The sequence below is a fragment of the Argopecten irradians genome, chromosome 10, assembly GCF_041381155.1.
Source record: "Argopecten irradians isolate NY chromosome 10, Ai_NY, whole genome shotgun sequence".
In the NCBI taxonomy this organism is placed as follows: Eukaryota; Metazoa; Mollusca; class Bivalvia; order Pectinida; family Pectinidae; genus Argopecten; species Argopecten irradians.
In genome coordinates this window covers 26682407-26704104 of record NC_091143.1, presented here as the reverse complement: position 1 = coordinate 26704104, position 21698 = coordinate 26682407, and the positions used below count along the sequence as shown (strand labels likewise).

Genomic DNA, 21698 nt, shown 5'->3' with positions numbered 1-21698 from the left:
ATCTGTAAACAGAATAACACAGTAAGTTTTTTTTCAAATTTCAAATCATCAATTGATTTCTTTTTTTATTTTTATTTTTATTTCTGATATGCAACTGACGAGGAATACATGTAACGATACATGTAACAAAACGTGGTACTGAATTTCTGCAATCTCGATATAAAACGCGAAAATAATTATTCATTGAGAATTGGTTAACTGTAAAAAAGGTCAAAATAATGAAAATATAAATGTAGTTCGTCAATTTTCTTTCGAGGAAATGAACAAAATAGTTATGCGTTTGTTTTTTTTTTACTTGTCTAGCAATTCAAAGAAAACTTTTTACAAACTTTTTCAACTACGACAGGCGAGGGCCAATTTTTTCTGAATAGCTGGGCCCTCACTATGTTTTCTTTCGGGTAATACAATAAAATATAACCCTGGTCAATACTAGACGCAATATATCGCTCGGCTATAGATAGAACATCGTTGTAGCTCGATCGGTTGAGCGTCAAACTAGTAATCCAGAGGTCCCGAGTTCGATCCCTGGCAGAGGCAGGTATCAAAATTATTGTAAATCCTGCACCCTGTTACTAAAATACAGAAAATGATTTTGCAATGGTAGAAGGAAGTTAACCATTTAACACATCCCTCTTACAATGTGTTTGGATTATTGCATTATACTTGTTATAACTCACCACGTCAAATATCTGAGTAACAGTCCATCCGACCTTGACATTGACCGGATGTGACGCATTAAACACCGGTCGCGTCTGCTTGTTGTAGGACGCCATGAGCTTGGTGAGAAGTCGCTGTTCATCTGTCAGGTTAAAGTTTGTCGACTTCAGACACTCCTCAACTGTCTCATTGCCTGCTCCTTCTATAAAAATAAATAAATAAATGACCACTACATCATAGCAACGTCAACGTTATATATTTGGAGTATATGGAGCGGTTTATATTATCGTTTTTATTATCTTCTTCAGAATCAAGCTTAAATGCCGATTTATACAAAAGGTACCACATATTTGCAGTATGTTTCCATTGAACGGTGTTATCGTCGCTTTGACGCCATATCGCTTTTAGATTATTTGTATCACAATAATGTTTATTATAAACTTAGTAAGATATTTCACTTTGATTAAGTTCTAATGAAACGACTAGAAATGTATTGTGTGTGTCTGTGTGTTATCAATTAATAATTTGTTTTTCATTTTTGTCACTGAAATAAATCTTGAAGCTGTACACCAAAACAACCAACGCATTAACAGTGATAAACAACAAACAACGCATTCGTAATATAAATAGAAAGATAGAAAGATAGAAAGCAAGATAAAGTTATTTCTTATGAAGAATTCCACAAATATTATGCATGCCAGATACATAATGTGCTTTTAGATGTTTTTAAATATAGTTTAAGCGATAAAGAAAACATCGTTAATGCAAAAATGTTTTCAGTGATACGCAGATATATTTTTGAATGTATTTTAACAATAATAAAAATAAAACTTCACAAAAAACAGTGGTTGACGGAGACTCACCTGCTGAACTGTATACCACACAGAGAACGATACACACAGAAATCAACAAAGTTTCCACATCGTATTTCATCTTCGTTTTCCATAAGAGGACATTATATCTACCTCAATAAGCATTGCCCTGCAAAATAAAACAGATAAAGCATATAAAATTGGTTTAAACAAGTCTTAATTTGAATAGATTTTTTATGTTCTGGAGATATAACATAAATATCAGAGTGTACTGTAAATAAACCGCTTTGATTTATGTGTTATATCTCCATAACATTAAAGCAATAATTCGTTTACTTTATATAATCCCGTCAACATCCTAAATTAATTCACGCATAAAGTTTACGTTACTCTGTTGTATCAGCCATTGAGAAGCGACGATACAACGGACATTGTCCTCTAGATGGACTGATAAACTAAATGTTCAAGCCAATTAAAATGGTCATTACAAGTTCATGTAAGAACAAATTCTTGTTGTACAGAGAAATACCCAGGGATAGATTTATAATGTAGACTAAGTCAGCTGTAGGTAGGGCTCAATCGTAGAAAGTTATTAAAAGACACGATGCCAAGCAACAGTACTCTTTTAGAAAAAAGAAGGTAGTCCAAAGGCTCGGTAAATGGAAACAAGTATCATATATGTACACTTCAAGAAAGTATTTTTGCATTCAAGCCTTTAATTTATGTCGCATTCAAAATAGCGGAAGACGTCATCGTGCGTATTTAGGTATTGATGCAGATTCTATCAAGAATATCACATTGCTGGAAACATTCCAGGTCTGACGTCGTAATTTAATTTTTCCGTCTTTAACCATGTAACGGTGTCGTGAAGTTTTAAAGCAATGGTAATTTTATGATAGTTGCGTGGGCTATTTGGCTAACTTTACCTTGCATATGTCAATGCTGTCGACTTTCCGGTATAAAATATGCTGTTTTACAGCTGAAGCAATGTCTGTGACATTCACTAAGGAACTTACTGACCGCATGGTTAATACATGTGCTACGTCGCATTTACTCAGGGAAGAGGCTATTGATGAATCCCAACGCTATAATATGCATCGCAAAAGAAACCATGCGTACTATTGACTTCATTACTTGACTTATTGCTCTTACATTTCGTGTATTGAGAGTAAAAATGAAGGAAAACGTCAATGAGGATTTGTTCCATTCTTTGTAATTTCATTTTCTACCTTCTATTTGATATTGTCTTGGCCGATTGCTTGATTGGAATTAACAACTAGCGTCATTAAAGAACGGCCTGCCCTGTTGTGTGTGTATGATTTGGAGACTGTGGTGTATTTATGTTATGTCATATTCCAATAGTTGGACTATTGCCCTATTTATAGTGATATCTTGCTGAATCAGCTATCACAATATACATGTACCGACAACTGCAAAATCTGCGGTACTGCTCCCTTCATAAAGCAGGAGAAGAAACTTTAAAGACCACGGTGTGTTGGTTTCGATAGATCTGTTATGTTTTATATTATATATTGTGCTCAATGTACCAATGCAACCATTGTAGTTTCTATGGGTGAAATCTTCAAAACGTTTATTTCCTTATTTTTCGACCAACATGGTTGGAGCACAGCTGAAAGAAAAATGGTTTCACATGTTGATGAGAAATATCGATTTGCAGGATTCCGGAATAAAATCCCTTTTATTCAATTAGTTTGTTTATAGATCACATCTTCGGCCTCCTTTGAATCAGGGCCAAGAAATCTTTTTGTGTGTTGACGTAACAGTTTATCAACATCTTGGTATACGTGTATTTCAGTAGTCGGTTACTCCTATGTCATTAGTCGAAGCGTAAGCTTATAGGATTATTTATGTGGAAAGTCAAGACAAAGATACATACAAAAGGAATAAACAGAAATTGTTCTTCCCAAAAGGTTTCTTTTATTTCATTAGTAAGTGAAAAACATTGGATCTGAAAAGAGTTTTGATAGTATCGAGTTTGAGGCATTCCCATGATTGCAGCAGTGTAATTAATTAGTATGACGCAATAGATGTAGATTTGATGGCTTCAGGTTTGTTTTTTATATCCATTAAACCAAATACCTCGATGGTGATTCATGGGAACGTCTGCATGGAACGATAAAATTGCAATTGAGCTTGCAAATAAAACTGCTGACAAGGATATTTGCTCCATTGGTTTTCAAAATAAATGAGATGTCAGCACTATATTTCTGAATTGGATGCATTTTAAAAGCAAAATCGAGTACTGGATACACTTTTCGCGTCCACTTTATTCCGCGTATGCATTTCTTACAACATCTCCAGGGCGAATCAAGTAGGAAATTAATAATTAAACACTTCATTTTTACCTGCAGGTGAAAATTTTTGGATTCATTTTTGTTAATTATATTTCTCCGCAAAATAGTAAAATGATATACCTGTTATGTCGCACAAATATAGCGATAACCCTGTTAAAGTCTCATTCTAAATAATTTTGATTCAGTTTAATTGTTTAATACTCTTTTACTTTTTTGTTGAGTTTGTAAAATATTGCTACAATTAACCACCAAGAACCGGTCGGCGTCTCTGTCATTGAATGCTTGCTATAAACCGGTTTTAGACTAATGATGATAATCTAAAGGGCCCTATTTAAAGGTTTAAGAAAATGAACAGTGAAAAATGAGGTAATTCCCATCTCTCTGGCGTCAATTAATTAATTATGTTACTATCAAATTGCTATACACTCGGCGCTGCATTATTCTCAGCATCAAATCTTAACAGAAACTGGCAATGAAAAATGACACAACATTTAGTTGCGTTTTCCATAAAAACAGTCTCGCTAAAGCAATCAAATATATTTCCCTCTACTTTGAAACATCGAGTATGATCTATCACGTCTGAAAAATCTATACAATGTTTGTAGTAGCACGCTGGGTGCATTACAACCTGTTAGACAGCAGCAGGTGACCTCAATTATAAAATTGATGTTAGGCACTTGTATCGGATATTCTTAATGGTGAAATACAATCTATCATTTAATGCAGCGTGCATGAAAATGTCTCACAGCAGTATCAGTTCTGTGTGTGTCACATTTCTTGATACGCTAATAAAAGCTTGCTTGAAACCAACAGAGGGTCTTCTCATTGTATATCATTGCCAAGTTTTAGATTGTGCCAAGTGCTGCACTATCGGCTATCTAGTTGTTGATTTGCTAGTGGTATTAGAGAGAATCTGTTGCCAGATCGTGTCATTAACTTGATCTAAACGATACAGGAAAACGAAAAGGCTATAAAATAAAGAAGTTAAAGTACAAAGCATGTCTACAGTATTTCAACATCACACAAGATTTCCTGATATGAATATTTCCTTATTGTATTCAAATGTTTGCTATACGTTCCTTATGGGTATATAACATGCAAACGAACCTATATGGGAAGAACCATTGCGGCATGCAAAGTAATTGACTTTAGTGCAACTCGATATATGGCAGTTTGATTGCTGTTGTAGAACAGAGAAACCAAGACGAGGATTTTAGTTACGACAAATTTGGTGGATTAAAGCAGTATTAAAGCCTATTCACTATTCCCACTTCAGACATCTAATCCTAAATATTTAACCTTATTTTCTCGGAGTCCTGTCCACTGCCCCTAGGCATGGACATGCACCTGTTCATGATTTTATCTTGGACCCGACGATGTAAACTTAAGTTCCCTCATTGTTAGTAGTGTGTGACATATATAGGGGTTTCTAACTTAGTTTTTGTGACAGGATGATTCAATAACCTAGCATTTTATAGTGGCAAGAATACCTGCAATCGGATCACCTCGTCATTTTTTGCGAAACTATATAGACTCGCAGAAGTGGGCGGGGTGTTCTGATTCGGATTCCTGGTACACACCAATAACCGGAACCACATCAATAGTACCTATTTAGGATACAGTGAATACACATTGGTAAGGAGTGATCGCCGTGTTCTGATGAATTATTTTTGTTTTTATTTACACATATCAAATTCACCATAAGTTACGGTAATTCACAGTAAAAAGCAAAATTCATTTGATTTGCATATATAGGTAGAACTTTCAGAAAAAAACTGCTTTTAAAATGAAACTAGCAAGGTTGCAAAAACAGAAATTTATATCGAAACGTAGACTGACCACCATACCTAAAGTTGTTGATTAGACTTTTAGAGTTCTTTACTAGATTATCTCCACCTAGCTTGAGACTGAGGGTAAGAATCAGACATGTAGTAGAGACAAAGATTTTTAAACCAAATTTAAAATTATATTCCGAGAGAATTTCACTGTAACGATTTGTCGCTTAAACATTTGATATTTGAACATGGACATGTAACTTGATAATTAATCTCCACAAAAGCATATGTCGACCCATGAGAGAGACGAAATCTAGGGATCATATATTGCTGGTTTTGAATAAAGCGCCTTCAATCAACGCCATGTTCAGTACCTATAAGGAAGCAACTTAAAACGAGAAAGAAGTTATGTTTAGCATTCGATATGTCTCTGTTAAGTTTTGTGACATTTGTATTATTTCATTCTCAGATGTGTATATGTTTTATTCGTTTTAGAATATTCTCCATAACTTTATGTTTAACCAGAGAAATCCATACAATATAAGACACAAAAACACATCAACGTGAGTATGATATAATTTCAAAGATCGTAATTAAGATGTATTTATACAACCCCACTAATGCGCATATGTTAACCATAATATATGAAATTAATATTGCTTTGTCTGACACAGAACAGAGATAAAACAATTTCTGGAGCAGATATATCAAAGAGCATGTAAACAGATAACTAAATCAATTCCTATCGCTTTCAGCTTGACTTTAAGGTTTGTGTAACAACTCAAAGAACCTGCTTTATCATGTAACAGCCTCGTGGCAAATAAATGGAACCACACACATGCATAGTAATAACAATATATATATACTATTTAAACTAACCACAAATCGTGTACATATGTCCTCAAAGGCTACAGGAAGCATTCGATAGCACGAGGGAAACGCTTAATGAAAGAGATCTGACTTCCGTTTAGATTACTAACGGCTATTTACATGTTGTAGCAATAATAGATTTTTATTTACTTTGGAATACCTTCAGTAAACAGCCAGGCGAAACTCAAAAGGGAAACATGATCATGGAATAAATCTCATAGAGAGCATTTCAAATTGTATATTAGCAATTGATATATCTATAAAATGTATTGAGGTGTAGTGAAAATCGCATTTTTCAAGCCAAATTATGTAAATACATTGAAACATCCTATGGAACTTTGATTAACTGATATTCTTCATTCCTCGATTTAAAAACAATAACTATTCATTAGTTAAAGATATCCGTTGTCGACGTAGCATAAACGATACTCATCATTTGAGCAATAATTGGTGTTTACTCATGTAGATGTATGTCTAATTAACACAAAAAATAAGATAGTTTTTAATAAAATAATACTTTAAATGCATCTGCAGACAGAACTTTATTCCATACAAAAATGTAGAATATAGTGTCATGGGTCATGGATTTTTCGGGACGCAATTATTTTATTAATATAAAGTAAAATTAGATGCTCAAGCTTTTCAACGGTGGTAATGATGTAAAGTAAGTAACGTTTGCAACTGAAGAAAAAATATTAATTTTCTTCTGTTTTTTGATAAAGAAAGAATACCATTTGTCAGCGGTGTAGCATCTTTCAAAACGCCTAAGATCATTAAGATCCAGCATATTGGCCTAGAACTCAGGGAGAAGTAATGTATATTTCAACATGTACTTCTTGCCAAGAAATATCTGAGATTTCAAAATCACGCCTTTTGAAACAAAATGTGAGAAAGTGAAAAATCTAATTCAAACGCATTCATATGCTATTTTATTTCTCGGTTTAGTAGCATTTCGTGGCCAGTTCAGTACCACAGTCGATATTTGGTATTTTAAATGGCGTTTCAAGTCACAATGGACCCGTATCCATAAAACCACTGTCGCCATTTACCATACACTACGGGGAACACGCTAGCTAGCCAGCTACACAGGAAACATTTCCGTTTGAGACAGTAAATGACATTCAAATTATCTTGTAAAGGTCGTTTTGTATGTCTGAATAATTTTCACATTCAACGTTGCTTTTCAAGGAAGATGTGATGAAATTAAAAAACCATTATAGCTTCAGTAATGACAAGTCATTGGAAAATGACGATTCAGATTATAATGATATTTTGCATGATTGTGAAGAAGGTTTTCTGGTGATAGGCCAGTATTATTCAGTGTAAGCAATACAAAATGGACAAGAATATATCGCAATGAGACACATCAAGCGCCGAGGCCAGTTTATGATGACACTTGCTGTTAAAATAGCGTAATCAAAACCAATCAATTAACAAAGCATTAGTAAGATAATGATTTGAAGCCGGTATACTGTTATCAATAAAATTAAACATGATTGCGCATCAGTATACTTAAATTAATTTGCCACACTTCGATCTATATATATTCATATGTATTCATCATGTTATGCTCATATCAATTCATATAAATCATCATGTTATGCTCATATCAATTCATATAAATCATCATGTTATGCTCATATCAATTCATATAAATCATCATGTTATGCTCATATCAATTCATATAAATCATCATGTTATGCTCATATCAATTCATATAAATCATCATGTTATGCTCATATCAATTCATATAAATCATCATGTTATGCTCATATCAATTCATATAAATCATCATGTTATGCTCATATCAATTCATATAAATCATCATGTTATGCTCATATCAATTCATATAAATCATCATGTTATGCACATATGAATTCGTATAAATTCATCATGTTACATTGTACGCTGTCAAAATACATTCCGTGATATGTTGAAGTGTATTTATACCATGTTTATTCCCTTGTATAATGCATTGGCTATTTATGTAAGTACACAAACGGGTGAAGCATTTGCAACTGACAGGGGTATGCATCAAATTTGTCAACAATAAAAAAAAAACTAAAAAAAAGAAACCGTCTTGGTGTGATTATCTGTTACAAAACACAGAAAAGGTTTCAACTGGTTTGGTACTTAAATGTAGGTGTACTTGTAATCATGTATTGGAGAAGCCCAAGTGACTTGGTATCACCTTTGTAACTGAATGAGGTATCAAAGAAACGATGTGAGGAATATATCCCTTGATGAACATTGACACTCCATTTTGTTAGCTCATTGTCTTTTGTCGTAAGCATGAATGATTGGTAAGGTATACTGACTATAGTAAATTGTATATTATCCTGTATACATAAGTTCGCGTCAACGTTGTTTCAAACTTAAAGTTATTCGCAATTACATATATTTACGATCACGTACACCTACTGACAGTCGTAAATTCCTATATGCAGGTACGTTTGTAAAATTATTTGTGTAACGTGTGAATCCAAGTTCGAGTTATCTCGCGAAACTACAAAAGACACTTCTTAATGTCTTAAACTGGTAAAAGACAAACCAATCGTCCCACTCGCATGCATTGCGTTGAGCTTAAGCAAGCAAATGAACCTTTTTAACAAACATAAAGTTTAAAAACGAATTCCGAAATATCAGTTGATACTGTTTAAGTGACTGTAATATACTGAATATACAAACAATTAATTGGTATTCAAAAAGGTGAAATGTTTTTCATATTTTTATACAGCTTTGAATAAAGACACATATCACATAGTTAATTTATCAACGTGTCAATCAAGAAATAGGTAGTGTTGTCTGATTGAGACAATCGATATTTTATTTGACTAATATTTGTGTATAATTTGCAATTGATATCATTATTCTGTTCATAAAGATATATCGGTATTAGTTTCCGAGATTAAATGTTTGACCAAAGTATATAAAAATACACTTTTAATTGAACATAAAAATAGCAAATATTTGAAATATCTGAAATACTTTCAGACATACATTGTATGAAGAAATATCCATGTGCGTGTGTATGGCATACAACTTTGCAACAAAATCAAATGGATTATCAATTAAATTAGGAAAGAATAATAATGGTATGTCCTTAATATCGATACTATGATATATAAGCATCTTCAATGAATGATAAAGATTGTTCTTATAAGCTTTCCTACGCTAATATCGTATTTTACGCGTTGAAATCAATTATCTTTGACACCGATGGTAATAAGCCGATACATTCACTAATGTAGATAATGAGAAGATCCACTCGACGTGTTCAAAGGAACATTAATGAATTTTCCACGGTTATACCATCAAATTTGAATTCAATAAATCCAATCACGGTATTTTATAATCGTTCACTGACAGGTACGACATTTTGACAGATGTTAGGAAAGAATAATAATGGTATGTCCTTAATATCGATACTATGATATATAAGCATCTTCAATGAATGATAAAGATTAGGAAAGAATAATAATGGTATGTCCTTAATATCGATACTATGATATATAAGCATCTTCAATGAATGATAAAGATTGTTCTTATAAGCTTTCCTACGCTAATATCGTATTTTACGCGTTGAAATCAATTATCTTTGACACCGATGGTAATAAGCCGATACATTCACTAATGTAGATAATGAGAAGATCCACTCGACGTGTTCAAAGGAACATTAATGAATTTTCCACGGTTATACCATCAAATTTGAATTCAATAAATCCAATCACGGTATTTTATAATCGTTCACTGACAGGTACGACATTTTGACAGATGTAATATAATTCTGACAACCGATAATAACGAATTCATGAATCAGATTTTATATGCTGATTTAATCAATGAAAACAGATATGTATAATCGTGAGCCATTTATCTTCTCCATGTAGATAGCAATTAATATCTAGCATGTTCCTACACGAGTAATAATCCGATATCTGCTTTTATATGATTTTATTTAACATGCATACATCATTGAGAGAGTATTTAATTTCCTTTTCATTCGACAAATAAATAAATAAATAAAATCTCTCCAGTCTCTTCCAAATATGATATTTTGTTAGATATTAATTATTAGCATGAAAAGACAGCCTCAAAGAATAGTCAGAGTCCGACAATTGCGTAAAAACGATATCATGTTCAAATGTTTAATACGTAATATGAATTCGATATTCAGGTGTGGTATATAGCATTTTAATGGTACTTCAAAAATCATAACAATTTGTTTTTTCAATTACCATCACCGAACCTGTTTCGGAATGAAAACTTGTCACATGATCTTGAAAACAATTTTGTAAAACTAGATGATGTCGTCAATTAACAGTTGGATCATGGAAATGTCTGTTTGCTCAAAGAGTTTAGATTTCATTGACATCAGATGAGTCCTTTTGAATAACCATTAAAATGCTTCTGGATTTCAAGATGTGTCTGAGTTATGTTTAATGTGACACAAAACACTCAAGAAACAATTGTCCTTGAAAATTACGATTTGTTTTCCATTTATGATTGAAAAGGGAATAATAATGGCTGGGTCCATTTACAAAAATATGGTACTGAAAAAAACATCTTTAAATCTATATTGATATTTGAAAGCACCCTGTCAAAGTGATGACATCATATGCAATTAGTTTTCTCTATAAATTTCATACTTTTGATATTATCTTCATGGACAGCACGTGCAATGTTGTTTTAATTCAAGAAAAAAAGACTAAACATGTCAGGGACATACACACGGTAATAGGGATGGAGGCAATGTGAAGGTCTCAACACTCGTTTCTCTTTGATGTCCAAATATAGAACAATATTATACATAAAACCGTACGGAATGACGATACGTTAACTTAGATATGTAGCTGTAAGGTTTGCAACCATGTTACAAAACGGCAAAATCAGCGGTAGTTTAACAAATACTTTAAACATCTAGATATCGTTAACGATACATAAGTGTGCGTGTATAATTGTGTGTCAACCGTTGGAGTTTTATCTGATATCATTTTTTTGTATATTACAGAGCTACCTCACTTAGGCGAAGGTATGCATTGTGATGTTCTCTTGCGAGCATTTCTCTAAAACGTATGATGCTATATACTCAAAAAAACGAAGTCACAATGAATTCCTATCCGCAAGGCAGATAACTAAGAAATATGAAAATACAGATATTATAGTAACGTCATCAATCCTTGATTTATCACAAAGTACCTCTGAGGTGACAAAGTATAAATGTGAGTAAAGTTAAGTTGGCCAATTGGTTACTCTGCTCTTTCATTGTGAATCATTTCAAACCATCCGGACATGTCAGCAATTTACATTTACGAAGATTTGAAATCTCTTCTGACATGTCCGTTTATTTCGCAATTGAGATAATGATTTCCGACGTAAGGTTTAAAGTGCAGCCGGTCAACTGTCTTTATGCCTATAATTAACCTTATAGCTGTCAAGAGCACAAAAACCTCAACACATGTCAAGCCATACGAGAAACAGCATTGTTTTTTTAAAATGCACGTATTCATTCGTATGTGCAAACGCAACATGACATGCAATATCAATAACAACATGCACTGTTTATATGACAAGTATTTGACAGCTACATAATGACTTGATCAAACGCTTGTCTGAATACATACGATTAACGGCGGCAAACTTAAGAACATACACTTGATCAATTAGTCAGACTGACTGTTTAATGTAATAAACTATACCACCGGTGTCTGTGATGACAAGATGGGTGCTAATTTGGTGACTCCCGATATGATCTCGTTTAATCCCTTTGTTTAGCGTTGATCTAGATTACGTAAGTAAACATATCCTGCTCAGACTGATTCCTATCATTCACACGCAAGTCGTTTAAATGGCCCTTACAGTAGTAGTGTGACCATAATATAAGGTTTAAATCAGTGTGAAGTCAAAATATATAAACCTGACATAGTTCATGTGGCTACTATTAAGATTAACTCATAGATTTATATTTCAATTCTTCTTACGTATGTCGTACATATTGGATCAGTTTTACAATTCAAAATAACTATTCTTTAGAAATTGATTTCATATTGGCGTCAGTGTACAACATGCATTATTGTAATAATCATATTAGTTTAAGAATTAATAAGCTTACAATGTGTTGCATAAAGAAAGCATAACTTAGTTATGACTTGTTATAAAGACATTCCTTAATTAAGCAGACATGAACACAATAAAGGATACAAAATTTGGCAACATACCCTTACTTAACTTTGTACATATGTACATATATATTTCCCACCAGACGCTTTTGAGGAGATCTACGGAGATGTTTCCGTTCAACGGTTTGAAATTCCCTTTCTTTGTTTCTGTTTTGTTTCTGTTTTAAGGAATGTTGTTGAAGTGTGGCCAGGTATCAATGTTTATATTTTCAGTTACAGGTACAGTGATACAATCATATATATTATAACTGGTTATTTTAGTATGTATATGACTGTAACCTACAATCGAAAACAAAACAATCAAACATTCATCTATATAGATAATATATAATGCAGATTTTTGATATATTAATAAAATCATATAAGTGAAGTAAGAATTACACAGATTTTAATAGTTTCCCCTTTATTGTCCCTGGTGAATCTAATTGACATAATTTACGGTAGGATACTTGGTCTACATAACACAATACAAAATTATAGATTTCTCTGGTTGATTGTATACAACTGTAGGGAAAATGCAACGGATTCCGTCAGCAAGACACGGTCGGTGTCAACAGCAGTTTGTATATCAAGAAACGATCGCACAACGACATGATGACGTCACACCTAATATGCTGAATGTAACATTCAGGGTAAAACAGCTGAAACTCAATGATGTTTTTAATACTGTACAAAATAAATGTCATTTTATCTAAAGAATCATTTACATCATAGACAAAGAATAAAATACAAAATTTAGTTCTATGAACTTTAATTATTAAAAACGTGAAAGGACAAGAATCCCGCACTTTCTTTGAGAGCACTGCAAAAGACCGGAAGGATCTCCCTGACAATATTAAACGAGAAAATAACAAACATCTTTCTTAATGTCATGACGTTTCTAAATAGTAAATATATGTCTCTTTTTTATTTATCTTATGTCATTTGGAGAAGTGTAAAGGCATAGAATTTTTAAAATTGTCACATAACTTTGTTATAAATGTGTGATAAGTTCCTTTTATAACTATGTAAATGTACATTTTTGATGTATCTATGTAATGATATCATTATGTCCAACCACACTGACACATATATGTTTATTTGTTACTTTACCTGAATTATAGTAACAATTGTTATTGTTATTATTCGAATATTTATGATGTTGGGAAATTGTGACGTGACAACGAGAAAAGTAGTTTATGTAGAATGTATTTCTGTCAACCAACCAAAACGGATTAGAAAATTTGCAAATTCAATTTCATACAATATACACAAATAGAGCGAATGACATATTATATTTCATCAAGACATATACGTTTTAGATCTGTTCATCAATTCGAAAAAAGTAAATGAGAACAATTACATACATATTGCCTAACAACCACCGTTATTAAGCTATAAAAAGTAATTTGATTGTCAAAGTTATTGACTTATGTATTTATAAAAACACTTACTTTTACAGGTTAAAGACATGGTGGCAATACCGTTGTATTGGTTGTCTTGTCGTATATGATGTAACTCATGACTACTGAGTAGAAACAATATAATACCACTGCTATTTGTATGAATTACCAATTAATGACAAATGACAAATGAAGTATCAATTAAAAATAACTTCTTTGCCCTATGTTAATTACCAATATTGATATTGATTATTATAAATTACCTATTTCCACTTTACATCAAAATGATGTTTTGAAATTATATGACGTTACGGTGATTTCATGCTGTGACATAAGTATTCGATAGTTGGTTTTGTGTTCGCAATTGTTTGTCAACCACAAACCTCTTTAATACATATTTGCTGTTTTAAGTAGGGTCATTACGAATGGCTCAATGCCGTTTATGCTAAAGTACAATTCATTATACTGTAAGTATATCTGCAATGTTATTGAAAAGGGAGATATCTTGTAACTTAGCCTGGGCCTTGAGCAAACCATAATAGTCACTTTGAGAGTTAAAGTAATACGATATGACGGAGCCAAATCGCATTATAAAGTTACTTTGAACATTGACATCTATCTCGTTTATAGACTACCATAAGTAATTTAAGTGTAGTTTTGTATTAGCCATATTCTGCACGAACCAGTAAAAGCAATAAATGACATTTTAATGATCATCAATTGAGATTTACATTAAATAGAAATGTATATACGTTACATTTAATAGACTTACGAGCAAACGCATTTCCAAATTCCTTCTTATAAATAGTACTAATAACAATCCTCTATGACAAAAACATGGACTTTTCTAGTCGAAAGACAAACACAAAAATCTAACCTTCACGCTCTATGCAAATTTCTAATTTTTAGAAATAAAAAACGTTAAGATACAATATTATGATATTTAACCTCGTATTAAAGGCCATATCGGAAGTTAATCATCGGAATAAAAAGATGGGATTGCTATGATTTCTTCTCAAGGATGAAGGGACAAAGCTTTAGCAAATTGAAAAACATGAACGAGAGATAATAGAAAAATATATTTATTTGATCATTAATATATTGGTCTAATTCCTTTCCATTGATCTACATATGTCCTTATGAGTTCCAAAATTGATTGACAGTTCCTGTATTCCATTCTAAAAGGGTATACAAGGACACATTATGGCAATCCATAATATTTGTGTAAATTGATGATAACATTAAAGGAAAATCATATTTCTTTCAATTGAGTTTGATGAATTTCATTTCCAGCACATTTCCCGTTTCCTTAAATGTATTTGATTTAATTTGTACATAGTTTATACATCCATTTCCTGTAATACGGAAAGGTTTCAAACAAAATGCCAGATAGTTTCTACTCTACTTCCGGGTTTATACAAAATGGCACATATTTCGGACGTAGATTACAAATATTCATAAATGTAGACAAAACTGAAGACAATTTTGCCATGAGTATTGAGATCGAATAACATCTTAGACACTATTCACAGTTTTTTTTCCCTTTTTTTTTTAAAAATAATCACCTCTAACTGTTATGATATACATTTTCGTGTACACATGCATTACAATTTCGAGCTTTCAAGGCCTTTTTGACGAATTTAGTGTCCGCGTTGTATGCAAACATTACGTCAGATCAGTTTGTCTTTTCACGCCTTAATGTTTTTGTTGCATGACACTATTCAAGTACAATGCTGAGTGTAATTTAGTGTATGAATTGACTGATAAAAGGGCAAATGTTGAGTTAGGCTAATTAGCTTACATTGAGTTTGAGCGTTTAATAGGTTTACCATTGATAATGTCATAGTATTGTCCTCGTTCTAATGTTTGATGGCATAAGGGTTTACATAGTCTGTGAATGAAGTTGACTATTTTTAGCTTTACTGCCTATATTACAAAAAACATATTAGGTATTTAGAATGAAACGAGCTTCAATTCTACATCGGTTCTCATTGAAAGTATATAGATCATTACCATACATGGCTAGAAAATTAGATCACATGATTTTTGTGAGAGCTACATCTTCCTCTTTGAGTGTATTCGCCACTAAAGGGTAAACAAAGTAACTTGTAGTAATAATGGAGGTAAAATAGACTCGAATTACCACATTTCACAAACATTTGACATAGCCTATAGGGTGTTAGGTAATGAATTTCTTCTCATAATCATAGTATTTATTCAATAATTAACACGACTAATACTGTCATTTGGAAGGTTCTCATTTGTTCATTTTAACTTATAGTAATAGATATTAATCAAGTTTACATTGCAGTTTTATGCTAAGTAACGTTGCAATATAATTTTCTCATATTTGATATTGTCTGGTTAATGCATGTGAATACAGTTTGTATATGTGAGGTCGGTCTTTAATTATGAATGCTTGATAAACAAATTAGTCTACTTCACAGACAAATGTAAATTAAAAACAAATTTCCTCAGAACCATCTCTTGCATCAGACAACAAACGTTGCTCTACTTGGCGCATTTTCAGGAATGACCAGCAATGCCAATAATGCAGGTAGTCATGATAACTCTTTTGTATGATAAAAGACGAAACTTTCCACAAAACTAAAACAGTCCTTTTTAAATAATACTCTTCTTCAAATCAAATGACCCTACATGTGTGCACGAACATGTGGAACTGAACATGTGAGTTTAAGAAATGGCAATATCTTACGTTCTTTACGCTTACAACAATGCAATTGGCATACCATTATGCACTCTTTTATTTGAATGACTGGCTGGCATACAACGCGAATTAGACGCGATAGGATTGATCAATTTAACGAATAAACAACTTAATAAATTCGAGAAGCCCATGCTCAAAACGCATTGTCGCGAAATACATTGCATTGGTACATTCACTACTAAAGGGTATTTTGTAGATAAGCAACGTAATACTGGAGGTAATAAAATAGACTCGGATTATACTACTACATTTCACAATAATTTGACATAACCTATGGGGTATTATGTAACGATTTTCTTCTCATAATAAAAGTATTGGATACTATATTGAAGAATAATACTGTAATTTGGATGGTACTCATTTTTTTCATTTATAGTAATAGCTATAAAAGGTATTAAAGACCATTTACAAAAATAATAGCATTGAAATATTAAAAAACTAAACAAAACGAAATCACTGGACCTTTTGGACTTGCAGATAGTCGGATACATGTTCGTTTTGTATGTGAAATGTGTCGGAGGGCTCGCCCATTCTGGATCATTGAATACAAACTGAAATGACAATTTCCTACACTGTATAAATGGAATGATCAAGAGCGAAAGTCATTAGGTATTAAAATAATCAATATGAAATGTGCAGAGTGTCAATATTTTAACGAACAAATCAGTTTCAAAATTAAATAATGCTATTTGAGCAATTTTTGTATCACAACTGAATTTGCTACATGACAAAATATTGATGAAATGTAACGATAATTATGATATGGTTTAAAAACGAATGGACAATATACTCACCATCATGGTGCTGCACAAGAAGTCTTCAGTACTAATCATTAGTAAACTCGGAGTATATGTATTTAAATAACAAGAAGTAGGCGTCGATGTTTATGTGTGTAGTGCACACCGTTTGCTCCCTAATATACATACACAGGTACACCCTATTACCTAATTAAGAGACGCGACCGTATTATTGATACACCTTGTACCTGTAATGTCATTATAACTGAATATGCCTTAAACGAATGGTTTATCGTATAACTAGAGAACAATGCCACACCTGAACATTGTCAGATTTACACCTATTTTTATAGGAATACAAAAACAGGTGCGCCGTCAGTTCCTGGTGATAATTCAAATAACTCAGACGTTCCCTGTTACATAACCCATGTTTAAATCTTATTTGTGATCTCAACAAACCTGACAGGTCTTCCACAATATATCGCAATATTAGATATAGCTGAACCCTGTGCCTCCTTTTATATAGAATGTATGTAACGTTACATACTGCAGACATGGGTTGCTGTACATCAGGTACAGCCCGATATGACACGATAGCAAATGTCAGAGCACGAGTATAAAATGAGAACAAGAAGCCAAACATAAAATATTCACTAAACAGTTTAGCAAAACATAAAACAATCTTGAAATGCAATTAAACGGAGAGCGACGAAGGACAACTAATTTTGAAATGAAATGTAGGTTAACAGTTTGTTTGAGAACGCGTTATTCGTAAATAGCCAGGAGCTTAAAGATTTAAGCTGAATCATGCGATAGTGTGTGCACAGAAGATAGCGGCATTAGGATCGTGATAGAATATCGTAAAACAGTAATGTATGGTTTCATTGGAAGGAATCGCAATGCACACATGTAAACAAATATTAGACTTGTAAGATATAAAGCTAATGATCAACTGCTTCATTTATCGCTATTGAACAATCTGTAGGTTATATAGTGTGTTATGCAACGTATCAGCAATATAAAATGGACATGGACTAGGAAATAGTAAGAACATATCGCATTCTCCACAAATACACAGCCAAATACAACAAGCAGCGCTTTGCATGAAGGTTAACCTCAGTCAACCCTGAGACCAACCTGCATTATTTCACAATATCGTCATCATGTCATATGCAACCATTTTAATTCAAAGATATAATAAATTAATTGATTTTGAATGTCATTTTCTTTAATTACACTATCTTAAAGATAATCGATTAAGAAGGATGGTACGTTGTAATGTAAAATTATATCGACCTATACTATTATAGTTTATAATGACTTCTATTTGTACCACAATAGGCGCTGTTATTCAACTCTCGGGACATTAAATAACGCTGCAGCTGTTGATTAACAATCTGTACTCATTCTGATTAGCTGACACGGTGAACTGAACTTGACCGAACTACTTATTTCTCAGTGTCTCGTCATCATTGTCAACGTCATCAATACTCAAATGACGTCATTCTATGTTGTGATCGCAGCTTGACTTCCTGAACTGCTGTTGGAAAGCGAATGCGTCATGGTTGTTGTGTCAAAATACGTGACGTTTTCATACATGTTAAATTCATCATATTGAAGTACTTATAATACATCTTGACGGACAAGAATTTCACTGGTTAGTTTCGTAGATTTAACGTGTATACATCTGTAAAAACGAACTTGATCTTGATGGTAATGGATTGATGATTATCTGGCAGGAAATAGACGATGCCGTATCGTGCGAATGCTTTTACATGTATACATGTAGTCCGACATTGAGTTTTATTTTCTGAAAGGAAATATGAAGATTTTAACATAATAAGACGTTAAATGAGTATTATTTAACCCTAAAGATCTTCCCAATTAGAAGAATTTGATATCGATGGTTTCCTATCAAACGAAGGTTTTTTAATACTTTTGCTAATGAACATATCACTACACCTTATTTGCAAATTTCGGTAAATACACGTTACCTTATCCCCGCCGTATTTCCATCGGCTAAAAACGAATATGATTGTGGTAGAAACAGGTCATACTACTCGTGCTTGTTGAATATTGAATTTATTCCACACTCGTAAGTTATTTTTAAAAAGTTACAAAAGACATGGTGTAACCTCTCTTGATATGCACATACTTTATCTAAACTCACACTGACAAAGTCAGAACGAATTCAGGTGCGTAAAGGAAGCATATCTAATTACTTCTGTAGAGTTGCTCAATTTTGTGGTGTAAAATTTTGCGATCTACTGTTTGAAACTTATTTGCGGAAGCTTATCATCGCTAATTATCACTGTAGCCTTCGAAAGCGCCATTCATACGATATGCAAAATTTAGCGAAATTAAAACCATCGCGTATATTAACAACTATACAGCTATATATAATGTATTGGAATTACCGAGCACGGCGTATCTTCTTTGAAGTAAACCCAAATTTTCGAACAGCAGAGTACATTATTTTGTTTTAGCTTCAGGACACAAGATAGAACAACTCTTTGTTTATGAATGTAGGTAGACATTTACCTATACTACTTAGCAAACTGGTCACACTGCTTTGGATATAAATAGGATACCTCTTCGATAAGCAACCCACTAGATTGGAATGTATTTGGACAAAGATATGGAGCTTGATAATCTCAGATTCTTTGATCTTATCACTATGTAGGATGATTATCTATGCCGTTACCATTACAGAGTAAGGCGAGTCTAGTCAAACACCCACCACATACAGGTATGTCAGTTGTTACTACACGTGTGGGAAGGGCATTGAGATGCACTTTCCCACTGCAATTACTTCCATGTAATTTTCGTTCTGCTAAGTGCCACATCTCCTCTCGAATGCTGACTCAAATTGAAAGTTTCTCTTTGAATTGACGCACTTGAATATTGGAGGTTATGATATAAACTGCGAGCAAGATTAGAAACTGGCATACATCACAACAATATCTTTTCTGTACATTGTTGTTAATTGACATTGTGATGCTTTTATCAGTTACATAGTAGTTGCATAATAAAGAACACTTCTGATTTCGTGTCGTTGATAGACATGTACCAATTTTTCAGGTGGCGTCAGTATCATCTGTACAATGATGTTTATTATTATGTATTACAATGTTTGATATAGTCATGACTATACCTTTAGTTTCTACGTGGATAATATTTATCGATTCCACGTAAAATTGGCGCCACAAACATTTTATACCGAAAATAATATATTTTGTAAGAAATAAATTCACCCTAATTAAATTCATAGCTATGTCGCGAAATTAACATTCACTGAAATTTAATTCTCGCGTTTTCCGTTTATATCACAAAATATTTAACCCGCATCAATAAACAGCTATACGATATATTACCTCATCTGTACGCAGGGGACATTAGGTGCAAATTACCAACCTTCTTAAATGTTCGAATGTTTCTATATCAACCAGCACACTCGTTACCTTCCATAACGGACGACAAAATACTGAGGATATCTTGTAAGCATGCATGAAAATTGATATCCGGCAGCGTATGTACCAGATAATTCTGTCAACAATAGATCTACCATATGCCGTCTTATGGCGCTTTTGTGTCTCGTCATTAATCTAAATTCCGATGAACTTTTATAATATGAAAGGAAATATCGTGTACAAATATGGATAGATGCCAGAACACACAAGAAGAGAAACCAATACTAAAGAAAGCAAGAAGAAAACCCAGTTCAAAGTGATAAAACGATGTCCTATTAATTGTGTAACCGATGCAGATGCATGACTCTGTAATTCACTGCATTAAGGAATGTTCATGTATTAATCACAACGACTGCATAATATCAAGCACAATTCATGTTTCACACGTAATTACGTAGAAAACTAATGAGCAATTAGCAGAGATTCTGAGATACCAGGTGTGTAGGTTTGTCTTTGTTCACATGTTTGTGTACCAGGAACAGATATCCCTTCAAACAGAAATGGTATTCAGTGGGATGGGATCTAGCCTTTCTGTATAACGTAGATGTTGATAGTATCATCAAAGAAATAACTCACGTGTTTGCAGTTCTTGGCGACAGCTATGAAAAAAACTCGTAATACAATCATCAGAATGTGTTTGTTTAAAGGCCCACTACCTTTCCAAAGCAGAATCTAAAGGTTTCTAAAAAACATTCATAACATAAGAAAATATATATCGATGGCCTAAGATGAGGTTACGACATGAAATTGTTTATGCAAGATATCCTGCGTAA

At 32.9% G+C, this 21698-nt stretch overlaps 1 protein-coding gene across 5 annotated transcripts in view; it reads right to left on the bottom strand.

Annotated features, from left to right (window-relative positions):
- Positions 1-21698, bottom strand: part of LOC138333512 (neuronal acetylcholine receptor subunit alpha-10-like) — a 78345-nt gene that overhangs the window by 10628 nt on the left and 46019 nt on the right. For 3 of the 5 annotated variants that reach the window (XM_069281939.1, XM_069281938.1, XM_069281936.1), the window contains exons 2-3: positions 1521-1638; positions 678-859 (exon numbers count right to left, since the gene is read on the bottom strand). In XM_069281939.1, coding sequence (XP_069138040.1) covers positions 678-859; positions 1521-1590 — 252 coding nt within the window. In that variant the 5' untranslated portion in view covers positions 1591-1638. Of the gene's footprint in view, positions 1-677; positions 860-1520; positions 1639-17180; positions 17270-17512; positions 17900-21698 lie in introns of those variants that run through there. The other 2 variants (XM_069281940.1, XM_069281935.1) reach the window with 2 other exon arrangements.